This window comes from Mus caroli, chromosome 12, assembly GCF_900094665.2.
Source record: "Mus caroli chromosome 12, CAROLI_EIJ_v1.1, whole genome shotgun sequence".
In the NCBI taxonomy this organism is placed as follows: Eukaryota; Metazoa; Chordata; class Mammalia; order Rodentia; family Muridae; genus Mus; species Mus caroli.
The window spans coordinates 54406597-54416777 of NC_034581.1; the positions used below are offsets into that span (position 1 = coordinate 54406597).

The 10181-nt window shown below is 41.6% G+C and overlaps 1 protein-coding gene across 2 annotated transcripts in view; it reads right to left on the bottom strand.

Annotated features, from left to right (window-relative positions):
* Positions 1–7693: 7693 nt before the first annotated feature.
* Sec23a (Sec23 homolog A, coat complex II component) overlaps positions 7694–10181 on the bottom strand; it is a 51777-nt gene continuing 49289 nt past the window's right edge. For both annotated transcript variants that reach the window (XM_029484538.1, XM_021178863.2), the window contains exon 20: positions 7694–8993. In XM_029484538.1, the coding sequence (XP_029340398.1) occupies positions 8904–8993 (90 nt within the window). In that variant the 3' untranslated portion in view covers positions 7694–8903. The remainder of the gene's footprint in view (positions 8994–10181) is intronic.

Consider the following 10181-nt stretch of genomic DNA (forward strand, 5'->3'; position numbering starts at 1 on the left):
ATGAACTAACCAGTACCCCGGAGTTCTTGACTCTAGCTGCATATGTATCAAAAGATGGCCTAGTCGGCCATCACTGGAAAGAGAGGCCCATTGGACACGCAAACTTTATATGCCCTAGTACAGGGGAACTCCAGGGCCAAAAAGTGGGAGTGGGTGGGTAGGGAGGTGGGGGGAGGGTATGGGGGACTTTTGGGATAGCATTGGAAATGTAAATGAGGAAAATACCTAATTAAAAAAAAGAAAAGAAAAAGGAAATGCATCAACTTGAGCATCATGGCACACCCATTTAGTCCCAGCACTCGGGAGTGTAAGTTTAAGGCCAGCCTGGTCTACATGGTGAGCTCCAAGACAGCCAAGGCTACATAAGGAGACCCTGTCTCAAAAAAGAAGTGAAAGAAAACAAGGAAGGAAGGAAGGAAGGAAGGAAGGAAGGAAGGAAGGAAGGAAGGAAGGAAGGGAATGCATCACTTCACAAAGCTATTATTTTGTGGAAGACCTTGCAGAGGGGTGGAGATTTTCCAATCCAGGTTCAGGAAGATTCTTCAGTGTTACAGTGAATAACAGACAGACCCAAAGGTGCTGATGGAGAAGCAGATGTAGCTGTCACCAGACAAGCTGAGTAAGCATAGCAGTTGTGCTCACCTTTCTTGCCAAAGAACCTGCAGTCATAAAGCAATAGTTCCCTGAGAGCATGCTAGACTGTAGACTCCAAGTGGGAGCTAAATCAGACCCCTTTGCTGTGAGCATGTGGGGTGTGGGCATGGGGCTCAGTAAATAAATGGAATGGAAATGACCCCTCTTAAATAGAGAAGCATTGCACAGCCAACATAAAGCAGCAGAAGTCTCTGGTCAGCTCACAGGGAATATAAGTATGAACTCATAGCTCACACTAAAATATAAGTGAAACATGGCCAGAGAGAGCCATGCCTATGCGCCCTGTGATAGTTAACTAGCCAGTTTCTAAGCATATCCAAGTAGGAGCATTCCATAGTACAAGGTGTCATTCCTCTACCCAGCCCTAATAAGTGAGACCTTTCTTAATTAAAACAAGTTTCCTTCTTAATTAAAAACAACTATTAATTGAGACATTTCAAACTTTATTACCCAGGATCTTATTTTCTCAACATCCCTCTTAAAATACAGAACATAGTCCTGGGTGTGGTAACCCAGGACTCAGTGAAAACATTCTCTTCAGTTAAATGATATTGTACTACCATTAATATTTCAGCAACTTGATAGCTTTTTTAATAGAAATACTTCCTTGCTGAAAATATATATATTTGATAAATCAGCGGGCTTAATGTTCTCATTAAAAATAGAATTTTCGAATTAAACATCGAAAGAGCCCATTTGTGACAGCGTAATCCATGCCCAAAGGAGGAAGACTGTGCCTGGCACTTTGCTCCCTACATACCTTGTTATTCCTAATAAATAATTAAAGGGCCAAATGCAACTCATCTCCTTGCATAACTGACTCGGTTCCATGCCTGTGGTCCCCAAGTCTTAGACTCAAGATGCCACGTTACCCACTGTTGGTCTTCCTATGAAAGTCCTGAACCAGCCATGATACATAAGACACCACAGTGGCAGCGCTGATAGAACTGCAAACTCTCTGACAGCATGGGAGGCAGTATTACACACACACACACACACACACACACACACACACTCAATGTTCCCATGCACGTTCAAGCTGAAGCCAGCATTGAGCTCGGTGCTTGTTTCTGTTGAATTTTACCTCTTCACAAATGTTCCCACACCTATCAGTGTCACACGAGGATTTCACAAAGATTAATTTATATCTCTAGAGATTAAGCTATTTTTAAATTGCCTTGAAGAAATTTGGAGGTTCTTAGTAGAAGTGTCACTTTGAAGTGACATCTTTACTCATAAGTAATTTCTACTCATAATTAATCTACAGATTTGTTATTCTTTTGTAGGATTTATGCATGTGAGTGCTCTGTTTTCATGCACACCATAAGAGAAAATCAGATCCCATTACAGTTGGTTGTGAGTCACCATGTGGTTGCTGGGAATTGAACTCAGGACCTCTGGAAAAGCAGCCATCTATCTCTCCACCAGATTTCTTCTTAAAAAAAGGTTCAGGACCCAGAGCAAGCGGGGCCCAGAGCAAGCAGGAGCTGGATGGAGTGAGCAGGGGCTGGAGCAAGCAGGCCAGAGCAAGAGGGAGAAGGGAAGGGGAAAAGTAAGTGAGAAAGAAAGAGAGAGGGGTGGAAGGAAAGGGAGGGAGGGAGGGAGAGAAGGAGGGAGGGAGGGGAAGAGAGAGAGAGAGGTTCGCTGGGCAGTGGTGGCACATGCCTTTAATCCCAGCACTTGGGAGGCACAGGCAGGCGGATTTCTGAGTGCGAGGCCAGCCTGGTCTACAGAGTGAGTTCCAGGACAGCCAGGGCTACACAGAGAAACCCAGTCTTGAAAATAAAAAAAAATAAAAAAAAAAAAAAAAAAGGAAAGAAAAAAGAAAAGGTTCAAATCCCTATGGCAATTTATTTTAATGGGTTTCTTGATTTATCTTTAACAAAATGTGGTCCCCAAAACTGGTTAAATATACACATAGAAGCAGTGTGTGGATGTGTCCCCCAAAAGGTCGATGAACACAGATCAGAAAATAATTGTGGTACTAGGGAGATGACTCAGTGATTAATATTTGCTGCTCTTGCAGAGGACATGGGTTCAGTTCCCAGCACCCACACACCCAGGGTCACAACCATCCATAACTCCCATGCACTCATAGGTGTGCATTCATATACATAAATCTTTGTTTAGAAGAATGCAGAATTTAATCCCAGCACTTGGAAGACAGAGGCAGGAGGAAGTCTGGTTTCGTAGAAAGTTCCAGGACAGCCAGGCTATATAGAAAGAGCTGCTCTCAAAAAAGCAAAAAAAAAAAAAACTGGGCTACCCAAAAATATGTTTGAAGCCTGAATAGACAATAAAAAAAAAAAAAAAAAAAAAAAAAGAGGGAGGAGGAAGAGAGAAGGAAGACAAGACAAGACGGGGGGGGGGGAGAAGCAGTGGTTTCCCCAGTGCATCAGTCCACATTCCCACAGGTACAGATCTCTAAGACCAGGCATAACAATGTCCCCTTCTCTGCCAAAATATCCAGGTTATTGCAGTCAGGAGAGGGTTGGCCAGTCCTGTGAGCAGTGGGGCTGACTCCAAACATTTTTTCAAACAAATCAACAGCTGAACTGGGGTCCCTAAGTTCCTTAAAAAACAATATTTGAAAGTGCCAAGTTTTTTTTTCCCCACATCTTTTAAATTAGGTATTTTCTTCATTTACATTTCAAATGCTATCCCAAAAGTCCCCTATACCCTCCCCGCCCCCTCCCCACCCTGCTCCCCTACCCACCCACTCCCACTTCTTGGCCCTAGCATTTCCTTGAACTGAGGCATATAAAGCTTGCTAGACCAAGGGGCCTCTCTTCTCAATGATGGCCAACTAGGCCACCTTCTGCTACAGCTAGAGATATGAGCTCTGGGGGTACTGGTTAGTTCATATTGCTGTTCCACCTATAGGGTTGCAGACCCCTTCAGCTCTTGGGTACTTTCTCTAGCTCCTATATTGGGGGCTCTGTGTTCTATCCTATAGATGACTGTGAGCATCCACTTCTGTATTTGCCAGGAACTAGCAAAGCCTCACAGGAGACAGCTATATCAGGGTCCCTTCAGCAAAATCTTGCTGGCATATGCAATAGTGTTTGCATTTGGTGGCTGATTACGGGATGGACCAGCGTATCAGGCAGTCTCTGGATGGTCCATCATTTCATCTTAGCTCCAGACTTTGTCTCTGCAACTCCTTCCATGGATATTTTATTCCGTATTCTAGGGAGGAATGAAGTATCCACGCGTTGGTCTTCCTTCTTGATTTTCTTGTGTTTTGGAAGTTGTATCTTGGGTATTCTAGGTTTCTGGGCTAACATCCACTTATCAGTGAGTGCATATCAAGTGACTTCTTTTGTGATTGGGTTACCTCACTCAGTATGATATCCTCCAGAAACATCCATTTGCCCAAGAATTTCATAAATTCGTTGTTTTTAATAGCTGAGTAGTACTCCATTGTGTAAATGTACCACATTTTCTGTATCCATTCCTCTGTTGAGGAACCTCTGGGTTCTTTCCAGCTTCTGGCTATTATAAATAAGGCTGCTATGAATATAGTGGAGCATGTGTCCTTCTTACCGGTTGGAACATCTTGCTGTAGTAGATGCTGCTGCCTTATGCTTATTACAAAGAATTTAAAAACTGAGAAAGGGTTCAGAAAGTCAGCCCATTTCATTTGTCCAACATATATATTTTCCTTCCCTAATATTCTAGGTTCTAAATAAACATTTAAAAAATCAAAAAAAAAAAAAAAGTCAACTTTCTTTTTTTGCCAGGTCTTTTGTTGCCAGGTCAACAGTCACAGTCACTGAGGAATGTCTTGGTTTTGTTGAAGAAATCCAAAGATTATAAAGCCCTGTTCGAAGGTCCCTGGAGTATGCAACATTGTAATCCTACGCAGTGCATTGTTTTCTGGTCTAAAAGTATAGGTTGCCCACAACAGTTGGCAACTTGGTGTCTTATTTTGTATTAGACTGGAAAAAAAACACAACAACCACCTTTGCAGTCGACAAAGGTGTTCAACAGTAAACAGGGCAGGTAAGCTCAATGGAAGATGGCTACATTGTATTTTTTTATAAAGTTTTATAAAGTCAAGTGACACTTGCAAGAAACTGAGCAAAGATCACCTATAATGCTATTGTCACCACTGTGACAGTTACCTTTTGCATCTTCATAAAACAGTCTAAAAGCTTGTTTTTTAACTTACCACACTTTTCCTGCGCTATTTCTTTCATCTTGATAAACATCACATTGATCCTCTATTATTCCTCTTGTGGCTTGAAAGTTATGTCCAATTTTGGGCCTACCTTTGTCATTCTTTCTTTCTGTGTATGTTTGCATTAGCTTCTTTGCTCATTGCTGTGACCTAGACACCTGACAAAAGTAACTCAAGGCCCGGTGGACCGATTCTGGCTCACGGCTGGGAAGGCCCTGTGGGAGCCGCCCTCAGATTTGGCTGTGGGGGATCTAAGATTGCTTGTTCACACCTGCAGATCAGGAAGCAGAGGAAAAGGATGCCAAGCTTCCTCTCTCCCACATTCAGTTGGGCCTTGCCTCCTACTCGGTCCTTGCTGGAGACAGCCTTGTGTACATACCCAAGGGCCGTCCCCTTTGTGACTCTATTTAGCCAAACTGGCAGTGAATATTAACCATCACAATACTAAAATTATTACTAGTTGTTGGAGGGAAGATGATACAGAAATAAAATTTTAAAGGCACAGAAAGAGGACGAATGAGTTGACTTTTAAAAATTAGATGGTTAAAACAGGTACAAAAGCTAATGAATTAAGTGCACTGTTCTAGTCAGGATGACGTTCTGTTTGTAATGTTTTTGCTGCCTCTGACAGTGTCGTGACCAAGGCAGAAGGATATGAAACGTATGGAAGTAAACAAATAAAAGACAGCATCTGGCAAGCTGCTATGGTGGTGCTGATGATAGTGACATAAAGCACTCTACAGGATGGAGCCATCACTATCCAACTGTTAATTTATGACGTTAGGGAAACACAGTAAAATCAAAGGACGCATGGCAAGGCATAATGTAAGCAGGAAATGTGAGTGAGTGAGACAGACACAACCAAGCACAAGAACACACACGGGCAGGCGACAGCAGACCTGGAGGGTGGAGATCAGAGATTCCAAAAGTGGGGAAGGAGAACAAACAGGAATAAAGAGCAAAGGATATGTGCGACAATGCCATCGTGAAGCGCTTTACTTTGTAAACTAAACACTAACTTCACACCACACACACACACACACACACACTGGAGTACTGCTGAACCATAAGTCTGAAATCCTATTAGTGGCAAAAATGCATAGAACTGGAGGTCACTGTGTTAAGTAAGCCAAACACAGAAAAAAATATGCTCTTCCATATGTGAAAACTTTTAAAGTTAGTCAGGCATGATAGAACATCCTTTTAATCCCAGCACTCAGGGATCTCTTGAGTTCAAGGCCAGCCTGGTCTACAGAACAAGTTCCAGGACAGCCTGGACTAAACAGAGAAACCCTGTCTCAAAAAGAAAAAAAAAAAGTGAAGTCACTTTCAAAACAGAACCACGGTTGTGGAGAGTGGTGGTTGCAGGTCCCAAAACACAGATCAGAGCTCTAGATTCCAGAGCAGCTATGCTTTAAAAGAGCCATCCAACATTTTGTAAGAACTAGCAAGAAGCCGGGCGTGGTGGCGCACGCCTTTAATCCCAGCACTCGGGAGGCAGAGGCAGGCGGATTTCTGAGTTCGAGGCCAGCCTGGTCTACAAAGTGAGTTCCAGGACAGCCAGGGCTACACAGAGAAACCCTGTCTCGAAAAACCAAAAAAAAAAAAAAAGAACTAGCAAGAGTTCAAAAGTTAACGTAAAAAAATGGAGCTATGTTGATAACCCTGACCATGTTGCGTGCATGTATTCACTCACTCACTGTGCACCTGTGTATAATTATCTCTAATAAAAGGAAAAATAAAATATATATCTGGTTTTGTTACTACACAGATTCCAAATATCCCACCTAAAGTTAACACTTAGATCAAATCCGATGCTCGACTCCACACACTTTGTCAACCGTGTATCTTGCACCATGTCCTAGGGTAAGGGCAGGGGTCTGGTGAACATGACAGAAGGTGACTAGGCCAAAATGTCCGGACCTTGTTGTAAGGGCAAAGAGAAATGGCATGGTCCAATTTGTGTTTTAGGAACAGCGTCCTTGGCCATCAAGATGTCTTTGTGAATAAAAGCACTTAATACAAAAGCCAACAACCGGCACTCAGTGCCACAACCCAGGTAAAAAGCTGAATGCAGATGCACACGCCTACACTCCCAGCACTCGTCCAGACAGAGGCGAGGCGGGGGAGACAGAAGAATCATCTAGAGGCTCAAAGGGCCAACTACCCTGAAGTAGCATCATGGCAGAGACTAAAGAGACTGTGCCCTGGGGCACAAGGTGAAAACTGACTTTCAAAGGTCGCCCTCAGACCCTACAGGTGGGTGCACAGTGGCACTCATACATCGGAATTCACATCTATGTGACACACACACACACACACACACTTGCTTTCATACTGAAGTAGTATGCTGATCACTGGAAACCAGGAGGAAGGGATAGAGAGGAAGGTTATATAGCAGGTACCAAAGATTAACTGAACAAAGTTCCAGTGTTCTTCAGCATAGCTGACTGATGGCAGTTTACAACAATTTATTGCATATTTTTATAAGAATTAAGAGAGAAAAGTCTGAAGGTTTCCAACACAAAGCAATGTTGTTTAGAAGAAATGAAAGCACTAACTAAGGTAATCTGACCATTTCTATGCACAGGTATTGAATTATCACATTGTACTAATACATTTGTACAGCTGTGTGCCAATCAAAAAATGTAGGCCCAGTATGGTGGTGCATGCCTTTAGTCCCACCACCAGGGAGGCAGAAGTATGCAGATCTCTGTGAGTATGAGGTCACCCTGGTCTACTAATGAGCTCCAGGACAGCCAGAGTAACATAATGAAGCCCTGGCAAAAAAACAAAAAACAAAACAAAAAAAAAAGCATTCTAATTTTACATGATGTTTCCCAGGCTTTTACTAGATTTTAAAATAACTAAGAAAACAGAGAAAGGTATATTTTATTGGCATTTTGGCCTAGCACAGTTCAATTCAAATAAAACAGAACAAAGTAATTTATTTAGCTATTTGAGTATAACAATTTAAGCTTCTGCTTTGCCGTCGTCTGATTGTGTTCATGCGGGGGCAGTCAGTCCCCACTGCTGCGCCCACCAGAGCACCCTTCCATGTGCAGCACTTGATACATACATTTCATTGTCAGACTTATCTGCTTCAGCAATGTAAACATTTGCTACAAGTAAACTTTAAAAGGTAAAAGTGAATGATACTAATCAATAAATCAAACAGAACCATCTCCACATGACATAATTAAACATTATATTAATACTGTCTCAGTAAGAACCACAAATTAATAAATTCACAAGGAAACAGAAACAAAGAGTGAAGTGAAAACTCCTAGCATAGTGTTAAAGTACTGAAGAACACAATGGAAACAATAAACGATAAAACAAAACCGAAATCTGGTTAGTAGTGAGAACGTCCTTCCTTTACAAAGTTACTCTAGTCAGAAAGGTGAGCTGGGTTCTCTGTGGGAATTTCACATTTAATGTCTGCTGTGGGGTTATTACCTCACTCAAATTTTTTAGCTCTAAATAATTTTTTAAAATAACCAAAAATATTAAATTACCTTCACAAAAAATTGCTACTATAAAGTCAAATAATTCTTAAGTAAGCCATAAAATAAATCCAATTTAACAAAATACAGAATGGCATATACAATGTATGCTAAAAAGAAAACCAGAAAATTACTTCACAAAAAAAGCAAACTAACCATATATCATCACTATTGATTTGTTCCTAGCTCTTATTAAATAATCCCTAACAGGTCAGGGAGGATGCCCAGTGCCACTCTAGAGCTGTCTGCAGTATACAAATAAGTGGTATCTGTAATATAAAGCAAACCATTCTAACTCATTAAACATAATTAAATCATACAAGACTTCAAAGTTACAAAACCAGTTATAATACTGTATCAGGCAAAACAAACTTGTTCTCATTGCTCTCATTATATGTTTCAGCTTAATCTACAATCATCAACATTTTTCCATGTCCCCTCACACCAAACTGACACAAAACAGGTTTAGAGAGAGACCTCTGTTGTTTCCACAGATAAATGAAAAAAGCAAAAGGAACTGAAGTAGTAACGTCAGTTGAGTGTCTGACACATCTGGCATGTCAAGCAGCACTCGACACTGCAAGTTTCTTCAAATGATCCATGAACACCTGTAAGCTAACGTCATCCGTGAGAATTGGTGCTCCGGACTCCTGGAGGAAAAGAGAAGGATTTGTAATTAGAACACAGGTGTTACTGAAGATGTCCATGCAAGTCTCAAAACAGACAAATCCTTTTAAACAGAGTAATGGCCACCATAAGGACCCTAGTTCCTGAGAGCGAAACTCATCTAAATTCCTAGGATTTCCTGAGTAACAGAACTGTCTTTGTTGTATAGGGACTGCTCCCAAAACTTTAAATTTTCTGCTAGTAAATGAACTATCTCAGGCTGGGGCAAGTTACCAGAAAGACCACCAGTGTGACAGAGTGGATGGTTAGGGCTCTCAGATGGCCTGACCTGGTGAGCCTTCACTGCTGGTAGAAACTCAGCCAGCCACCACAGAAATCATTACAGATGCTTCAAACACACTGCTTAATGTTTTCAGTTATGTGTAAACCAATGAAAATGTTAAAAATTCATTCAAACAACAAAGGGAGACCACAGCTGCCTGCCCTATGATCCAGTGTCCCACTCCTGAACCTTTCCCTCAGGATCTGAGTCCTGCACAGAGATGCATGCACACTCACATTATAAACTACATCCACAACAGCTAGACTATGGAACTAGCCAAGATGAACACATGAACAGGTACAGAAAATGCAGTACAGTGCACACTGAAACATTATTCAGATGCAAAGAAATCAAGGCATTTGTAGAAAAATGGATGAAACTTGAAATCACTATTAAGAAAAGTAAGCCACAGTCAAAAAAAAAAAAAACATGTTTCTTCTCATATGCAGAACCAGACTTGAGGGTATATATGTATGTGTTTTCATTTTCAGTGAAGACATACATATATCTTCATTGGTTCACACATAGATGGACATATGTGTAAGATAGACTAGGAAGAAGACTGTGGGAGAGGAAGAAGTCATTTTAATGGGAGAGGAGGTAATGCAATGGGATATATTTGGCATCAAAGCAGAAGCAGGTACTTAGGGTAAGAAAAGGAAATGGGACAGTGGAGACTGATAAGGGTAGAGGGACTGGAAGCAGGTACTTAGGGTAAGAAAAGGAGATGGGACAGTGGAGACTGATGATAAGGGTAGAGGGACTGGAAGCAGGTACTTAGGGTAAGAAAAGGAAATGGGACAGTGGAGACTGATAAGGGTAGACGGACTGGAAGCAGGTACTTAGGGTAAGAAAAGGAGATGGGACAGTGGAGACTGATAAGGGTAGA